The 20,467-nt window shown below is 36.4% G+C and overlaps 1 protein-coding gene across 1 annotated transcript; it reads right to left on the reverse strand.

Moving 5' to 3' along the window:
• Window positions 1–599: 599 nt before the first annotated feature.
• Window positions 600–2,893, reverse strand: LOC143253706 (uncharacterized). The gene is made up of 2 exons (XM_076508006.1): window positions 2,787–2,893; window positions 600–1,362 (listed from the first exon to the last, which is right to left on the reverse strand). Exons 1-2 carry the CDS (start codon window positions 2,805–2,807, stop codon window positions 616–618), a joined length of 768 nt encoding a protein of 255 aa, XP_076364121.1. The 5' UTR covers window positions 2,808–2,893; the 3' UTR covers window positions 600–615.
• Window positions 2,894–20,467: the final 17,574 nt, after the last annotated feature.

Below are 20,467 nucleotides of genomic sequence, written 5' to 3' on the forward strand. Positions count from 1 at the left end.
CAATCCCTAATTTTGGATTGATGGAATCGATCGAAAGACCGCAACCATGATTGATTTCACCATGTTTCTTATAATGTAGTCATGGCGACAAAGTGTAGGTCACAGTTTTACTACAATGGGACGCAGACCTTAAACCCTCTAATTCGGAAGTGAGCACGTTACCGTATTGGTTACATCCGGCTGGTCAATTCGATAGTTTTAAGAAATTGAAATAGTTAAGGTTTAGTGAAAAGTAACAGTTTAATACTGAGACAGTGCATCTTCATCCCATAAATAATAATTAAAACACTATTTTGTTGTACAACTTTTCTTAGCCGTCACACAAATGTGGCCTACATACAACATAAATAAGAATGTTGTCCGGTTTAAACTAGCTGGCCGGAAGGGGTTTAAACTGACCCACATTTACGTAATAGAAGCTAATTTTTTTTACGTTCGAGTTCTATTGGAATTAGATAAAAATTGAAAATGAATTTAAGCTATAAGATAAAAGCCAGAAATGAGTCAAAATACGACGTTTATCTGTTTGTTGTTGAACATGTAAAAACAAAACAAAACTGCAAATGTTCATAAAAAGTGAATTTATTTAACTACAAATTTTCTCATAAACAGGTTTTAATTACTTTTATAAACAATATCTCTTTTATATCGACCATAGTTACTGTAGCTACCGTATCCACCATGGTTACTGTATCTACCATAGTTACCATATCTATCGTAGTTACCGTATCCACCGTAATAACTGTGCCCACCATAGTTACCATATTCACCATAGTTACCGTATCCACCGTAGTTACCGTATTCTCCATAGTTACCGTATCCGCCGTTGTTACCATATTCACCATAGTTACCGTATCCACCATAGTTACCATATCTACCGTAGTTACCGTATCCTCCATAGTTACCATATCCACCGTAGTTACCGTATCCACCATAGTTACCATATCCACCATAGTTACCGTATCCACCATAGTTACCATATCCACCGTAGTTACCATATCCACCATAGTTACCGTATCCACCATAGTTACCATATCCACCATAGTTACCGTATCCACCAAAGTTACCATATACACCGAACTTAAGATCGTAGATATTAAAATCAGCAAGACGTCCGAATCGGTAGTTACCATAAAGCTGTCCGTAACCATAGTCACAACCATCATCGTCTCCTAGGATGGGATGGCTTAGTCCAGCGACATCATAATTATAGTTTGAGTAGCCGTATTTGTAGTGGTTATATCCGTAGCTGGGGTAACTGTAACCATAATCACCGTATCGAAAGCTGTTGTAGACAGGGATACCGTAGCCATGAGAAACTGCCTTGACAACCACCGCGCTCAGTAACGAAAGAGTCAATAGCTAGAAATAGGAAAAACAAACGTCCGTTTAAAGTTCGTGTTTTTAAGATTGTGAAAGTTGTACAAACAAAAACGTTAATGTGATCTGAAGTGTTTATTACTCAGATGTCATGCCGAGTTGTGAATCAAAAGTCTATCGTTCGCGTCTCGTTACAGCAAAATTCTGTACCGGAGGTCCACTAGGTCCATGCGATGGGGTAATAAAATGTTCAGTTTTGCATTTTGCAATTTTCTTTTACCAATACTTCGCCCCCTGTTGATAGATCCGCACCAAATTTGGCATGAGGGTTTGCCGGGTTCGTGCAGATATACATGCAAATGTGCGGTTTCACGTTTTATGTTTTGCACTATTCTGGGCGGTTTTAAATTACATATAAAGGAAGCAACTTCTCGTGACCTAATCTGACCTTCCTTTAATCGTGAACTCACATAAGTTATATATCTAGTTAAGTAATATTTTAACGTGTAGGACAACGTTAAAATATTACTTAACTAGATATATCTACGTGTATGGTAGATCAAGTGTAACTGATGCATTCTGACGGTTTCTGACGGTATAAAACGTGCGTGTCAACCAACACACGTCTCGTGTTAAATACACAATGGTATAATTGTCCACATATGGGATCAAGTTACTAAAACTATTGTACGATACGTTGTGATAAAAGTCCCCGTGTCAGTATGTTGTATTATAATATAAATACAGTAATACCCAAATGAAATGACAGTGAGCATATATAACGTGGTGGGCAGAACGTCTTTAGTTCGTGATGACGAGAAAACCCACTTGTAGAGAAAACATATATGTAAAAAAAAACAGCCGTTTTACATATATATTAGAGCATCTTTAGGAATGTGTATCCAGAGGCGGATATCACTAGAACAACTTTCTTTCTTTAGAGAGTAAAACTTTTTATTATACGTGTTTGTATGGGGGAGGGGTGATTCCTAGACACTAGTACCTCTGCTGTAGATTGCTTGGAGGTAGAGGACCAGACTGAAAAGTTCTTTGTGAAATGGGGTCCAAACAAAAGACCTGTCCCGGACTCGAAACTTTCTGGAGGCGTTGTTGTAAATACGATTAAAAGAGCGGTTACCTAAGGTACTTATTACTTGGGTTTACTTGTTTTAGCATACATTGTTTTGTTAGTTATTTTAATGGATTTTATAAATAAAACGAATATCACATTACCTAATACGATGAATTACGTGAAATAATGAACCGTATAAAAACAAGACGGTCATTTGAGGCTTGAATCAAAGAACAGTTCAAAGTTCTCTGCGTAGTTCAAAGTTCCCTTCAGAGTTTAAAGTTCAAATCTCAGCAAAGTTTAAAGTTTAAAATTATATTTAGAGTTTACAGACTTGTGTGAAAGTAAAAATAGTTTAGATATAAAGAGAGAAAAGATAAAACTGTGTACTTACATTTTTCACTCTATCCAGCATTATAAAGAATCAGCAGTGAACTAATCGACGTTTGGGAGGTCAGGTAACCATAGTGACAAGTTGAAGGCCTTTTATACCTGACGGACAAACTACTAGTTAGTTCTTTAACCGAAGCTATTTTTTGATACATGATGACAAAGCGAATATAATGTGTTATGTACTCTATTTGATCGAGTTAAATATTCATTGTGTAACGGAGTTGGACACTTATTAAACACTTACTGCCCCAATTTGCCACATCGATATGTTTTTAAGCCTAAATCAGTGTTAATTAGTAACACCTTGGTTGGGATATAAAGGAAATGATACATATTAGGAGTAAGTATGCCGAAATAATTTGTTTTGAACAGTCCTGGTAATAAGTAGCAAGACGTAAGACTTTGTATTTTCAAACTGGTCAACATCTTATATTTAATATCGAAGCCGAAGTTCAAGAGAGGTCAAATTTAATCCACACATTGACCAACGCTATTATATCTGCTACTGTGTTTCAATTCAATGAGAAAACTGACCACTGGCCAGTGACACTTTTTCTTCGTTTCAACTTTTTATTGTATAGGGTTTTTCTCGTAATGACTAGAAGGCACGTTCAATCCAACAGTGTGTTTGACCCTATGTGACACATAGATTAAACTGAAACCTAGGGTCAGCCAAAGTCATTCACTGCTTCTCTAAACTTAGTAATGAGATTGGTTCTCACGATTACGGAACTGACCGTGTTTAGTTAAGTATCGCTGCTTGAAGCCTTTGAGATTACGTCACGTCACCACTTGGCCGATCCTGACCCTATGACATAAAAAAATATTTGGGTGGTCAAAACACTTTAAGGATAATCTATGTCTTATTTGAACATAGGAAAGTTATGTATTCGTGAAACACTCAAACAGTTGTTACAAAAATTCAACTTTGTCTTTCTTAAGTGCCCCCTAGTAGCACAGCGATATGTTTACAGACTTACAGCGCTGGTCACCATGGTGGGCAGAGCACAGATAACTCTATCTGTAACTTAGTGCATAATTACAAACAAACAAACAAACCGTGTTTCTTACATAACCACGAAGGGTTGTTTTGTTCCTAAATCTTAACCACGGTGTAACCAGGTAAACCTTATAGTTAAAAAATGACCTATCTTGGAAAACCTAGAAGATGATGTTAAAACTTCTAACTAAATGAAGAGATAACTTTGTGACCAGCATGTTCCACAAACTAGGAGAAAATAATATTGGTAGAAAACATAAGTAGTGACAGAATGTATATGTCAAGTGTCACAAATACTAACTTTATGTAGTACAGAACGTGTAATATAACAAATAATATATCAATGTATTCTACGCTTCAACGTTTGTTTATTGTAATACTGTTCTATTAAGACGATCGTAAGCCTATTATAGCTTCATTAGTTAAACAAAATTCGAATTCGCGCCACGTTTTTTATGTAAATTTCAGAAGACCACCAGCAGGTGGCGAGCAGTGTTCCTGATAATGAAAACGAATGATTAATAAACATGCTTTATTTTTCAACCTTTAGCATAAGTTTTGTTTCCTTACATTTACGAACACACCTTCCCGAGGGTGTTGAAAAAATGAGGTGCCCTGAGGGTAAGGGAGGTTAGTTTATCTCTAAAAGGTTGGTATAGTTGAATCTCGTGCATGCGTTTGTCGGTGATCCAGTTTTAGTGTAAATTCGTACCACGAGGTGCTACCATGATCATTTTTTAACCCCTCTACGTTTTAAAATTAACCAATAGGTATTGTGATATGCTTAGAAAGAACCGCCTGAACCCAGTTAAAGTGACCTGAATTTAACATTATTATTTTATGCAACTGTTAAATGTACAAAAAGAAATGAGAAAAACACAAATTCGGATATCAGGGTAATCATTTTTGTTTCATATAAAGGGTTATACACGTGAGAATCAATTCAGCTAAAAATAAACTTGTTAATGCTAATGAAATCCTTACGGTTCTTATCGTACAATATATGTTGTTGAACCGTATAAAAACAAATCAATATGGCCAGCGATATTGACCGGTAATGAAAAGGTGAACGACATTAAGAAATCCTTTTTGGTTTTGTCACAGTCGTCAAAGTCTGTTCTAAATAGTGGGTCATAGTAAGTAACACGTATCGCATTAACGGGATTAAAAGTTCTTGAGTGAAGCCACTGTGTGGTTGCTATATCAAATGCCGATGTGGCCTATCGGATACTACCAAAGCTTGCAAAGCTATAAAATCTTAGGTTATTATAAAAATGTGTGGCTGAAAGTAAAGAATAAACTAATTATTTGTGAACCACAATCTACATATGTGTTCTATAACCAGTGCCGAAGAGGCCTTTAGCACAACACCAGGCCTCACTAGGCTGGTTGGGATACAACAGATTTAATATAGTCGAGACATTTTTTGTAACACTGACGCCAACTGTAATTATTGTCACTAGGTGTCAGGAATAGGTTTATGATTTTATTAAGGTTAAATTGTGTATCCGTCTGTTTTAATTGAAAAAGCTTGCCTCATGATTCAGAAAACAACGGTCTTTAGTGATCTTTAATTGGGTCAAGAAACTGACCATCAGAGGGAGAAAACTATAGTAATAATTATTGTACCTTATTAATAAAATTTAAAAAGAATGTGATAATATGCCAACAACACTTGCTGTGTCGAGTGCCGAAGAGGCCTTTCGTATAATACCAGGATTCATCAGGCCTGTCGGGATGCGACAGACATAATAGCAGTTTGACACTGAATTGCTAATTCTTAAAAAAATAATGAATTATATATTAATATAAAAATCGTCACTCGAGATTATTCAAACAGTTTGAAACTCCATCGTGATCGGTGTCCCAGGTCACTCAAACTCTACAAAACGAACGCTATCGTAATCTCAACCTAACAAATAAAACCAGATGGGAGAAGTGACGCATTATTTGGTGTTTCCTAAAGGATATAACGGTTGTTTTTATCTCAGGTGACAGAAATATACCTATCTTTAATATTGGATCTAGTGCTTTGTAACAGAGGTCTCAAGTTATATATTTTACAGTTTGTTGAGTAAGAGGTAGAGTCGATTTTAAACAGTGGGCAAAACGTGTGTGTAGGTGTGTGTGTTTTCTCAAAGCAAAGCCACATCGGGCTATCTGCTGAGCCCACCGAGAGGAATCGAACCTCTGGTTTTAGCGTTGTAAATCCGCATACTTATCGCTGTACTAGCGTGGGCCGGCTAAAACAAACGATTGTCTTTGTAATTGCGATTACACAAAATATGTGATATCGGTGAATATTTGTGGAAAAAACACCACAACCAAAACATATGAACAGTCATTTGATGCAAATTAAATTCTGAATCACGTGATTTATAATATGCAACTTTGACTCTCTTACCGCAATAATTCACTTGTTACCCGCCAGATGTCACTTATACGCTTACATTTTTTAATTGTTTTTAAAAGCAATGCAAGATGGCTTGAGTACGCAGATATTGTTTTGTTTTGCACAGCTATAATGTGATGTTTATTCTAAAGAAAATTTTCAAACGTTCTGTCACACATCGTGAAATTGCATAGCTTAATCATACAGGTCATTCTTTATTATTAAACTGAACTTGTGACATCTGTAAGTGACTATCTCTTATAGATGTCACGAGGAACACGGAGAATAAGTCGACATCAACCTGCTGGGAAAAGAACTCTCTGTTAAAAACAACTGAACAGTTACAGAGGTCATAAACCTTTGAACATCCCATTTGTATATGAATCATAAATAATTTGTATAGAAAATAATATACTAGAAACATTTGTGTACGACTGGACAACAAAACACAGGAACATTTCTAAACGGCTTTCACCAAAATAAATGAACATTTGTATACGACTGGATAAGAAAAACAGTAATTCATATTCGACAATGCTTTTTCCTACTTACTAACCCATGGAACTTTTCTAGAAACATAAATAGAAAAATCAGAACACTAATGCACACCTTAAAAGAAATGTACTTATTGTTCAATTAAGTGTAGATGTGTTACAGTGGAGGTTTCCGTGGTTGTAGTCTTCCCTAGGTATATATATATACGTTATGTATACGTAATGTTTCTAACCAAAACACCTGCGCCATCTATTGAATTGCAGGACAAACATACATCATAAAAAAATTTACACGTTGTGTATTCAAGATTCACATGAATAGGAAATTAACCGTGACTTGTGCAGCTACTATTTCTTCATAACGGAAAAATAAAAAAGAAAAAAACTAAAATGTTCCTCTGACAGCAAGAAGACAATTAGAATGGTTTTATTATATATTCATTCGGCTTGTTCTACTCGTAATCTGAGAATCGCGAGTTCGAATCTCCGTCACACGAAATATAATAGCTCTTTCAGATATGGGGGCGATATAATGTTGGCGGTGGGTAGTGATGACTAGCTGTCTTTCCTTTAGTCTTGCACTACTAAATTAGGGACGGCCAGCGTAGATAGTCCTCGTGTAGCTTTGCGCGAAATTCAAAACAGACAAAAAAAAAACAAGCAATAGTACCCGGAAAAGCAAAAAATTAGAAGACGTTTAGTTTTGTTACAAGTGAATTTTAATGAGGTACGAATACTGCGGTCAGTTATTAATATCACAAACTGCCAGTAATAATTATAGATTTTACATCTTTAGTTTGGAAGATGTAACAGCTTTATCCAAAAAAAAAAAAATGCACATTCGAAGTAGTTTTAAGTGTTTGATTAATAAGTTACAGAATTTTTAGGTCTCGTCTTTATTCAACCCACTATTGGAGCTGTAATGGAATGTAACCTTGGGACAGGCATGCAGGTAACAGATGTCTCGTTTGTCGTGGTGTTTTTTCATTGCATTACGTCATTCGTTTTGTTATTCTGGTAACGACCAGTAGTAGATTAGAAAATGTTCAAGGACAGGAAAATGGGGTCGACCAGTGGAAAGCGCTCCCATGTAGCCCAAAAAGGTCAGATTATTGTGTTTGTTTTCTTATAGCAAAGCCACATAGGGCTATCTGCTAGTCAGATTATTAATCTGTTGTGTAGGAAACTCGGTGCGTGACAGATTATCAGGCAAAAAAAAATCCCCGCGTCGAGTCATGCATTGTTACGTAACGTGATGTTGATTAAAATCAGAATTTTACCAGAAATCTAAAAAAAAACCAAAAAACTTTAATTGGTGACCCACATTCTCCTGGTCCAATCAGTTATAAATAATTCATTCCGTTACGAAAGTGGAGAGTTGTGACTTATTTGCGTATCTGGAATTCGAATTTTCATCTTATGGTCATCCCTAATTTTGAACTACTTACCAGACAAATCACAGTTAACTAACAGGTCAAAGAGTTGACAACGGGTTTTGTTGACTAGCTGTCTTTCAACTGGTCTATAAATTTAGAATTACAGAGGGCTAGCGAAGATTAGCCGTTGTGTACCTTTACGCAAATATCCGATACAATCAACAAAATATCACAGGTTTAACTGGTCAGTGGAAATGTTTATCAACAATTGAGAGACATTATAATCGAGTTCTTCCTTCTCAGGATAGGCCCGACATGGCACTCGACTCGTAATCTGAGGGTCGCGGGTTTGAATCCCTGTCATGCCAAATGTGCTCGCCCTTTCAGCCGTGGGGGAGTTATAATGTTATGGTCAATACCACTACTTATTGATAAAAGAGTAACCCAAGAGTTAGTTGTGGGTAGTGATGACTAGCTGCCTTCCCTCTAGTCTTACACTGCTAAATTAGGGACGGCTAGCGCAGTTAGCTCTCGAGTAGCTTTGCGCAAAATTCAAAAACATGCACTGCTAAATTAGGGACGGCTAGCTCAGATAGCCCTCGAGTAACTTTGCGCGAAACCTGGTTTCTACTAGAAGCAATGTGAGTCCATAGATGTACAATACCGCTGTGCCACTGGGGCGTTACACCGCTATAAACTGGGTTTCGATACCTGTGATGGGCATAGCCGTTTGTGGAGCTTTGTGTTAAATTCCAAACAAGCGATCAACCAGTGTATGGAGGTTGTTCTGTTTGTAACGAGAGCGGATATTTAAATTGTTAGTATTAAAATAGCATAACCTGTTTGTTTGCTCATTATTTTTTATTATTTTTTGAAAACGAGAAAATGTTTTGAAAATCTCAATTGTCAAAATGCGAATTTATATAACGGTTTTGACATCATACATTCTTGTCTTATAATAGAGCACGTGATGTTTCCAGCACGTGATGGCCTCTGTGACCTGCACAAAAAAGTGTTACTGGAATGAAAGGAAATTGAATGGGTTGTTACGTGAGCTGCACGAGTTTGTTATCCGGAACGTTTGTGTCGTACCACGTGCGTTATTTATTACCTATTGTTATTTAATGAAGCAATTCTGTGAGACTAGTTTTAAAAAACGTAACAAGGGGACGCTAGTGGTTCTCAAGTTATTTGATTCTGGTTTTTTACTTTCATTTGTTACTATTAACTTTATACGTTGAGCGTTTTCAACATACATAACAGTTTGTGCATAATGTGGGCTAAACGGGCGGATCAGGGACCCTCAAGGCTTATTACGCAGTTACAGTTACCCGAATTGCGGGATCGGCTGTTACACTTTAAAACGCCACTACGGTTGATTGTTTGTTTGTTTTTTGAATTTCGCACAAAGCTACTCGAGGGCTATCTGTGCTAACCGTCCCTAATTTAGTAGTGTAAGACTAGAGGGAAGGCAGCTAGTCATCACCACCCACCGCCAACTCTTGGGCTACTCTTTTTACCAAAGAATAGTGGGATTGATCGTCACATTTTCACGCCCCCACGGCTGAAAGGGCGAGCATGTTTGGCGCGACGGGGACGCTAACCCGCGACCCTCGGATTACGAGTCGCACGCCTTAACATGCTTGGCCATGCCGGGCTCACGACGGTTGAACGTGCGGCATATCGTGGACCAAACCTTGGAATTTCTGATCCATAGCTAATAACTAGTTCACGCATATCCCTATAAGGTTAGACTTAAAATAGAACGTGTAAACAAATTTCAGTGTTCACGTGTGTAGTGTTCTTGTCGTAACGAGTTGACCGAATAAACTGGAATCAGTGTAAAGGACTCGAACACGTGACCGACAAGATCACCACAGCCAGCGTCCACACACGGTGGAGAGTTTGTGACGCTTTGTCATGATGGTGACATCTGAAACTGGTCTGACCTATTTTACCATAAGTTGTTTTTTTTTTCCCCATGGAAATTGTAGTCTCTGCTATCTGTGCTCTGCTCACTGTGGATATGGAAATCAGATTGTTAGCATAATAAGCCCACTAACTTATTATTCAGCCACCGGTTCCCGTCACCACAGGTTACATCATATAATAATAAACAAAATATAATATTTAAGATTAGAGGAATGACTTCCAACTTTTGGTTTTACTGATGACATCCTGACCCAATTTTCGTGATTCGCGCGTTTCGTGAAACTAGCGACATTTCTAGCAGTTTGGAAACTACTGGGTCAGAGTGTAACCACTTCAAGCCACCTTCAGGCTTAGCGATTGGCTTTTTTTTTTATACGCTTTGTTCGTTGTCAGTGCAAAGATACACAGCTGGCTATGTGTGATGTGCCAATCAGATGTATCAAGATCTAAATTTTAGGCGTAATATTTACTGTGGGGACAATTAATGGGGAAAGGGATTATATACTCGCACACGTCTGAAAATGCAGGCATATAATATATGAATTCGAACCGAGCTCGCGCGCTCCAAAATCTAGAGCTCTGTAACAGGACCGTGCTAGCGTCACGTGCTTAGAAGATAATGGTAATTAACGAAACCATCGCACATTTAAAAAGGTAGCACTTAACATGCACGAGACTGCTCGTTCGAGTTTTCATTTAATCTTGAGAATCTGTTAGGCTAAAATGGTTAGTACTAACTACCAGTGTTCACTAGTTAACCAAGTTGAAAAGTACCTTTCCGCAAAATTGTGAAATACATAATTAAGTTAATTAATTGGCGCAGAGAGGGAGGAAATACAGCGAGTTGGTTTTAATTTTTCTGTCAATCTAGCTTTAAGAGAAAAAAAATATACAACACTGTAAATCAGAGAGGAAATTTGTATTCTTACAAAGAGAGGGTGGGAATCTGAGGCATTGTACCCGGACCCCAATTTATAACGAAAAAAAAAAGAGTGAATTAGAGAAACACAAAACGAATACGATAGTTCTATATAATACATTTTAAACTTGCTGTTCGACGACGTGCCATTTCAGAGAAATGTTTCTTTGATTTTTGTAAAGTAATTTTTGCATTTTTGTGAAAAAGTACCATTATCATTTGATAAACATTACCGAACGTGGTAACTGATTAATGAACTCACTTTATTTTATTTCTTTATGTGAGACTGGCGAATGGAGGTTAATACTGACAGACAGTGTATCCCCCTACAATGTGGGTCCTACTTATTCAGTTACCTCCAGAACCTAGGGTACATTACATATCCCACATTATAGCTTTTACCTTGAGATCTTTTAATTAGTGCAGCATTTTTGTGTATTATTTTTAGTCATTCGCTCATACAGCAGTAACTATAGAGATTTACAACGTTTAAATCAGGGGTTCGATTCCTCTCGGTTAACTCAGCAGATATCACAATATGGCTTTGCTGTAAGAAAACACACACACATTGTTTTTAATTTATTTTTCTTTCGGCTTGTGTTTAGGTTATAACACACATATATATATACAATTATTATTTTGTGTAGAAGATAAACGTTGTTTAAAACAAAAATATTTGTATTTATCATTTAAAGCTCTTGGTTTTTTATTTGTATTCTAATGGTTTTAGAGGTCTAAATTATCTTATTAATTTTTTACATTTTTAAACGTATATTAAATACTCAGAATTTATCTGAAAACACTGCACAACAATTTTTTTGAAGTTTTGCTTCCTGAAAAGTTTTGCTGATTGTGACAGGTACCTGGTGAGTATGTACAGATATAGTTTTGGTTTTGCTTCATCATGTAGGAACTCTGAGAAATAGACAGTTAACTGTTTACCGGCATTAACGTATTTAATTGCGTTTATGTTTCTAATACGCTGTTAAGTTCAACATAATTAAAAGTGCTTTGTTCCTGATTTTTGTTTGTATTCAATGTCCGGTGCATAACGTAACAGTGTCCAACAGTAGTCAGCAAGCATTGACGGATTACAGTTGCCCTGATATCGTTTTTCCATTGTAGTAATGTCCTGGTGAAACTGAAGATTTCGATGATGGGCAAACCTAGACATGATTTTCGTAATCAGCAGCCAAAAATCTATAATGAACACCCAACAGTGTTCAAGTAACAAAACCTTTGTTGTGCAGTGTTATTACTAAAACAATTGTTGAGTTGATTTTTTATACAATTTATTTTTCTCCTTCTACATATTATTACGACTTTGTTCGTGGTCCGTTCACAACCGTTCTGGTGAGTCTGTGGTAAGTGTACGGACCTTAAACGCTAAAATTCGGGTTTCGATTCCCCGCGGTGGACAGAGCATAGACAGCCCACTGTTTGGTTTGAATATTGCGCAAAACAACATGAGGGATATTCGCTCCCAATTTTGTATTAAAAGACCAAATATAAGACATTTAGTTATCAATACCTACTGCTAAAGATCAGGCCAACGAATGGTTGGATAGATTGTAACTTTATACCGTCCCTACGGATGAAAGGAAGAGCATATTTGGTGGGAGTTGAGAGCCTGTAGCTTTGTATTAAACAAACATCAATACAAACCGTAAATGTTGCATTTAATCCCCATTAACGTGAAGTGTTTGTCACCAAGGTTTCTAGAAAATGGCTGAATGGATTTGAACAAACGTTGGTATACATTTGGATGGTTGTGTTTTTATTATATGAAAGGCACATCGGGCCGTCATGCTGCGTTCATCGAGAGGAATTCTTTTTGCTTGTTTTTAAATTTCGCGCAAAGCTTCACGAAGGATATCTGCGCTATCAGACCCTAATTTAGAAGTATAAGACTAGAGGGAAGGTAGCTAGTCATCACCACCCACCGCCAACTCTTGGGCTACTCTTTTACCAACGAATAGTGGGATTGACCGTAACATTATAACGCCCTCACGGCTGAAATGGCAAGCATGTTTGGTATGAGGAGGATTTGAACTCGCGACCCTTAAATTACGAGTCGAGTGCCTTAACCATCTGGCCATGCTGGGCTTCACCAAGAGGAATCGAACCCCTAATTTTAATAGTGTAAACACAAGCCATGTGGTTACTGCAGGTTTAGTTTAAATTTTCTATTTGCACTTTGCCCTCCACGAATATAGAAACATGGTTTCTAGGGTTGTAATTCCGCACTTATCGTTGTGCCATTGGTGGAGGGGCTGGTTTATTACAGGAATATTTTGGATTTAAGGGTAATAAAAATTTATGTTTATCACTTCCGGATTTTATTTAATTCCAGCTACGCCACCTGTAGTTGAGAATGAAAAATAAAAGAGAACTAAATATTTTATATTCATACATGTGATTCATTTGATTCTAAAATAATTTATCTATATCTCTTAGTAATGCCAAATAAATTCCACAGAATGAGTTAAGTTATGACGCATTGTTGTTGTTTGCAATTTTATTATCTGCATTTTGTCCTCGGCGGAGGATCAAACCCCGGATTTTTAACGATGTAAGTCTGTGAACTTACTGCTAACCCAACACTGGGCTCCTGATGCATAAAGTAACATCTGAGTCGTTTTGACTTCTTTGAGCCTGCTAGTGTTTCGTCATTCAGTTGTTATCACAATAATATTTGATCATGAATTAAACCTTGTCAGTGAAACGTTACGTTATCGTCATTCGTAGAAAATATTACATTTTACGCCCTCGCTCGACTAACGCAGCAACTAAGATGCGCATTTTAACATCTTCAGCGCTCTGCACACCTCTGTTCACAAGGTGGCGCAGTCGTCAATAATTCTGAACTGACCAAAAGGAAGGTGACCAGCTGATAGCTTGCACCGCCAGTTCTTGAGTTACTCTTTATCAACGAAGGATGAGATTAATCGTTACATTATAACGTCCTTATAGGTGAAAAGGCACCAGATTTCACAGATTGAGAATTGAGCCCCCTGACCACCATTATTCGCGAAAAATGCTAATGTTATCGAAAGGGTGGAAGTTGCACAAAATGAAATCGAATTAAGGTGTTTTAATGACCAATGACACAGTTTTGGTTGTATAGTAGCTAAATAACAACAAAAATATTGTAAATAAAAACAAAATCGTTAGATCCTCCGGTAGGACAGCGGTTAGTATTCGGAATTACAGCGTTCTAATCATGGGTTCGATTTTCCCTGTGGAGATAGCATTTTTATATAAATCAAACAATTGTTTCGCAGCGCCCCCTAAAGTAACGTCGGTGGTGCTATCTCACCTTCAGTTTCACGTCCTTCTTCAATCCCAGATTTTTTTTTTGTTGTTGTTCTGGCCACCTGGAGATAGATAAATATATATTTCAGTTCCTTCTGGGTTCCATTAGGTTATCGCTTATCGTGTATGTATTGGGCATTAACATTAAAATTTTATAACATCATACATACTTGACAAATTATATCCAACAAAGGCCCCCCAGTGGCTCAGCGGTACATCTGCAGACTTAAAACGCTAAAAACCGGGTTTCGATACCCGTGGTGGGCAGAGCACAGATGGCCCAGTGTGTAACTTTGTGCTTAATTCAAAATAACAACAAATATCTAACAAGGGCCACCTATCGTCTTTAGTAACAACTCGTACATTTGAACATTTCTAATTTACTTTAAATGACCATATCGTATCTGAAAATGTTAAACTCAGCGTATAGTAACTTGAGTTATATTAATTTAACGAAGTGAAGTATATAAGGTTTATTAGATGTAGTATAAACTTTTTTTCAGGTCATTAAATAAATGCTGGAAGTTTCATACGCCATACGTGGCAGAATGAAAACAAAAGACATTAAAAGGCTAGATTTTTTTTTTACCTGACTTTACTTTGAATATAAAACTAATTAACACTAATATAGCTTAATTTAGCATTAATGTAACTAAAGCGTACCTAGCAGTTTTGAGTATAAAGGCCGTTTAGATTTCCAGAGCAAATATATTCACAGGTGTTTGTTTATTCAATGTGTTATTTTCGTATAGTTTGTAATACCACAGATATTTACAGCCTTAATAAATATTTAATAATCGTTACAGTATCTTCTATTCTGTAAAATAATACTTTTAATGTTATAATTTAAATTTTAAACAGAGAGAGCTGCATGTATTAATGATGACATTATGATTAGGGTTAATAAGACTGGGTTGATAGACCTAAAAAACATTGATGTGATGTTACGTAACGTCGTTTGTAATATAGGCCTACGTTAGAGCAATTTATGTACGTGTAAACAATTGTTGAAGTTTGTAGAAACGTGGAAGAAGGAAAGTAAATAACTTATTGTTATTATTACCTAAATGGACCTTGAATTATTTTAAAGTAGCAATCTAAAATAACTCGCTAACAAAAGAACAACGACACACCAATACCACAACGTCAGAAGTAGAAAAAAATGAGTAGCAAAACACTTGTCTATAGCGACATCTGTTGAAGCATCGGCATTCTATTGGCGAGATTATTTGAAAAATGTGTTACAAGATATAAAACGCATAATACAGGTAATTTTCACCTTACAAAACAATCTGCTATCTAGGACGAACATAAAATTTAATGAAAATAGTGTATTACTCAGTAGTTCAGACTCTATTAGGAAGGTGCGTAGATGAATCAGGTCGAAGACGTATTTATTTTTGAGAAATGTGTAATTGTTAAAGGAAAAATGGATGAAACTTCGTTCAATGTTCATCTGTTTCGTTGATTGAAGAATTTAATGTATCAGACGTAAGTACAAAAACTGTATATGAAAGAAATACTATTATTTAAGACTGTAACCTTAAAAAACAATAGAATGGATCAGTATGGTTTGCTGTTTTTTGGTTTTTGGATTTCGCGCAAAGCTACATGGGGACTATTTGTGATAGCCGTCCCTAATTTAGCAGTGTAAGACTAGAGAGAAGGCAGCTTGTCATCACCACCCACCGCTAACGAATAGTGGGATTGACCGTACCATTATAACGTCCACATGGCTGAAAGGACTAGCATGTTTGGTGTGATGGGGATTCGAACCCGTAGCCCTTAGATTACGAGTCGAATGCCTTAACCTCCTGGCCATACCGGGCCGGATCAGTATGTGTGTGTGGTTTTGTAGTAATGCCAAATTGGGTTACCTACTGAGCGAAATTAAACCCCAGATATTAGCATTGTAGTTTTATAAACGTATCGCTGTCCTACTGAGGGACTCAGCGGTAAGGATAAAGGCTTACAACGCTAAAAACAGATTTCGATACCCATAGTGGGCATAGCACAGAGAGCGCATAGTTAGTTTTGTGACAAACAAACAAAAGCTCACACAAACGTTTTGTTAATTAAATCCCGATGAGTGGCGTCTTTATTTGTTTGTTTCTATTTATTTTTGTTTATGTAAAAACAACAAACAACATAAGATAAAACGTTTAATTACTTGTAACCGACGTTTCGGCTCAAAACATTATCATTTGTCTATGAACGTCACACGTTATCAAACTGATTATAAATTACAGTAACCGAAAACAAACAAGAGATAAAAAAATACAACAATTCAAGAGAAACGTTCTTCTTCGAATATAAACATCTCTAAGCCTAATTACAACGTAGATTAATTTTAAGCCTAATTACAATGTAGATTAATTCTAACCCTAATTACGATGTAGATTAATCACAGTTGAATTTTACTCTCGTATCTTTAGGCTTAGCACAGAAGAAAATATTGAGAGACCTAAATATGATGTTGACAGGATTTTAAAATAGTTTTAAGAGTTATTTTATAAATTATAATATTTTCAAAAAAATAATAATGGTTAACCATGAACGAGTTAGAAAGGAACGATCTGGCAATTATTAAAGTCAGTGACAAATTTAAAGGTTTTGTTGTATTGAATACCTACAGCTACATAGACAAAATTGAGGTACATCTCGATAATACTTCTAGAGCGGTAAGATAATCTTAAGTCATCTCATTAAAAAAAAACAATTGAAATTTATGGATTATTCAAAGATGATAAACCTGAATAACCCTTAAGACCCTTAGTCTCCATATGCAACTGTTCTTTAGCGTCTGTATCATGGCTGCTTGAAAAGTTACTTCACCATCTCCTCAGCAAAATATTTTCACGCGTTAATATCACAGCTGACTTTTTTCTTAGGTTATGTGGAGATGACTTACAGATGAATTCGAACACTATCCTCTTAACTATCTACTATAGATCAAAGTATAAGTTATGAATGTTTTAGATCGATCAGTTGTCATACTACCCTTGATATTCCTGCAGAGGTCACTGAAAATTCTCTCAGATTTATTTTCAACAAGAGTTACTTCAAATTTTATTCAACTCTCTACAAGCAAAAGAAAGGCTTTGCTATGGCGAATAATGTTAAGTCGTCGTGATTCCTGTTTCTATAATTTCGTAAACCGAGGGTCACGGGTTTGAATTCTCGTCACACCAAACATGCTCGCCCCTGTCAGCCATGGGGGCGTTATAATGTAACGGTCAATCCCACTATTCATTGGTAAAAGAGCAGCCAAAGAGATGGCGGTGGGTGGTGATGACTAGCTGCCTTCCCTCTAGTCTTACACTGCTAAATTAGGGACGGTTAGCGCAGATAGCCCTCGAGTAGCTTTGCGCGAAATTAAAAAAAAAAACAAAAAATAAAAACAAACGTTGTTGTAATTATAATTTGTTTTTTTTTGTTTCTGTGACGTTTACGGATCCTTGATGTAAGCGGAAACGTTGGGTACAAGAAGTTAAAACATTTTTTTCTGAAATTGTTTGTTGTTTTTACATAACGGTTTCTATCCTTCAGTCAGCGCCGAAAATTAAAAAAAGGTAATAATCTATTTAACTTTATTTTAATAAATAAATAAACTAGAATTACTTGCGAAGTGTCCACGAAAGTGCTCGGTTTCAAGAGTAAATAAGACCAAATACGTTCATACATCATGTTGCGTTGTATGTGTATAATTGTTCTCGTAATTCATGGCATGCGTATGTTTCACTTATGTAACGACAGCATAAATTGGAACAATATATATCTCTCATGTGGCGTCATTTTACTATCTACTGACTTATTGACAGACAACCCACTACTGTACTGTGTTGTGAGTGGTTAAAACAGGTGATCTTTATGGGCGGCTTTATCCCCCACCCCTTTAAAGAAAATAAGTATTAAAATAATAAATGGTCTGCTTTCAAATATATAACATCTTTATGACCATGGGTTGACCTTATGGGCAGTGGCGGCAGTAGGTATAAACAGGCCAAATGGGGGCACAGAGTCCTGAATAATTCAAGGGGGCTCCGATCCTCGGGAATGTGCCACTTGTCAGTCATGCGCCCTTGCGGTGCACGTGTTCAGCTTGGTTGTGCACGATTTGAGAAAGATACGGGTGCGTTGGTGTTAGCACGAGTGTAGAAGTTGATTATTATGAGTCGGTGTGGTAGATTGTGTTTTTTCTGTGGAAATAGTTTGGTTAGAATCTTTAAGGGAAGATTGAGGGACTGACACAAATACAGCTTGTTCCTCCAACCCATGTGCCTAATACAGCCCCCACTTTAATGCTTACTGATTTGTTGTACGATAGGATTTTAACGCACAGAAGAACCATAGCCCGTGAGAGTAGAAGCTACTCATTAATTCCAGGAATTTGTGGAGAAGACACCAAAAACTGCTGCTTTACAGCGGCACAACGGTGTGTCTGCGGAGTGGCAACGCTAGACACCAGGCAGGATACGGATTGCCCATCGTGTCGCCTCGTGATCAAGTATAAAGTAACACTAGGAATTGTTAGTAACAAGCTTTCTAAACGATTCAATTCAAAACCTGTCAGAGTAGTGTATTGTGTTCACGTGGAAGAACGAATTATGATTTTCTTGAAGACAGCGCCCTCAGTGGCCGCTAAGTGCAAGTTTTTTTGGTTTTTTTTCTAAAAGAACTTGAGACAATATTTGAGTTTTATTCGTCTCCACTTCAGTGGTTTCATCGTCTGGTTGAAAATAGACGAACTGTACACTTGGTTTATTATTAACGGTTTTTACTTCTCGTCATTACAAAAAGTAATTGGACGAAAAGTAATTGCTATATACAATGCTGACGCGACCTATCGCACAATTCCAGAGCTCTCCAGTCCAGTTAAGATCGACTAAGCACTGGTTGAACAGCTGTATTAAAAAAAAGACAACAGTTGTTACTGCATGAACTGGAATAAATGAGTAAATTAGGCTATTTTATCAATGTTATAACTACGTCACTATTCGTCACAATTAGGGTACGGACTTATAATATAATATTATTTATTATTTTAATGCCGTATTTCGTCACTTTGTTGACTGAACTTGTTCAGTATTCAGAAGAACCAAGAAGGTAGTTTTTATTATTCTGGGGCAGGTCAAGCGACCAAAGCGTTAAGTGATTTATTAACGTATACTTTTTAAATACATATATATATATATTCATAGCGCATACTCACAATTTATCTTCCATGGTATTGGAGTGGCTTATATTTATTTTGGTTGAAAGTGTAAAATCTAAAGTGTCGAAGTTTAACTATAATTTGATTTTGCAAACAAATACATTTCTTTTCTTTTGTCGCGTTACAAACATTGAAATTGTTGAACTACTTTTATGCTAAGCCTGAAAACATGAAATTTTTTTTTCACAATTTGTTATGGAAGAAAACGAATTCCCCTCATTTCGGCAACTATATATTTATAAAAAAACATGTGTTATTTACTTGTATAAAGTTTCAACGTTGACCTGTTTTTGAATTTAGTCTGTAAATGTTTACTTACATTTTCGAAATAAAATGGATGTTATTCAAATGCAGCGAAAACTAAAAGGTTGGTTGTTTTTTTTTAAATAATTTTAAGTAAGGAAATCACGTAACAACCGTGTTTGATATAAAGTTACAGTTGAACAGATTGTATCTCAATTACATTTTGACTTTGGTTGGAGTTTTGTGAAGCTTCCAAAAAATCGATTGTTTTTTAGAAGGGTATGCAACGATCCTTTCCGATGGTAAATAATCTTAGAGTCAGATTATAAACAGGTGTTTATATCGGGGTTTTAAATATTTAAGACCGACATATCCTTTCGACTTAATGAAAATGAAAACGAAAGAAATATGGAGCAATTTGAGAACCCAGGGCCACACAGAAAGAGACATGCAACAAGTCGTAATTAAGGTGTGGTTAGCAAAGTACGGTGTTTTTAACAGGTGAGAATCTACGAACCTAACAGTCTTTGGTAAAAAGCCGTGCATGTTTCCTAGGTAACGTGATGTATCATTACGATATATATATATATACGTCAGGAAAAGCGACACAAGTCACGCGTCATCTTGTAGAAAATTTATTCGTGAATTACTTGTTTTATTTGTGAATTATTTGTTTGTAATATTTAGTGTTTCGAAGAGGAAGGTTTGAGATATATTCTTCACCCGTTCTTCCTTAATTCGATTAAATATCTTTCCAAAAAATCTGTTTGGGTATATTTCTGTTGCGGAGTAACAC

The sequence above is a fragment of the Tachypleus tridentatus genome, chromosome 1 (assembly GCF_004210375.1).
Source record: "Tachypleus tridentatus isolate NWPU-2018 chromosome 1, ASM421037v1, whole genome shotgun sequence".
Taxonomy (NCBI): Eukaryota; Metazoa; Arthropoda; class Merostomata; order Xiphosura; family Limulidae; genus Tachypleus; species Tachypleus tridentatus.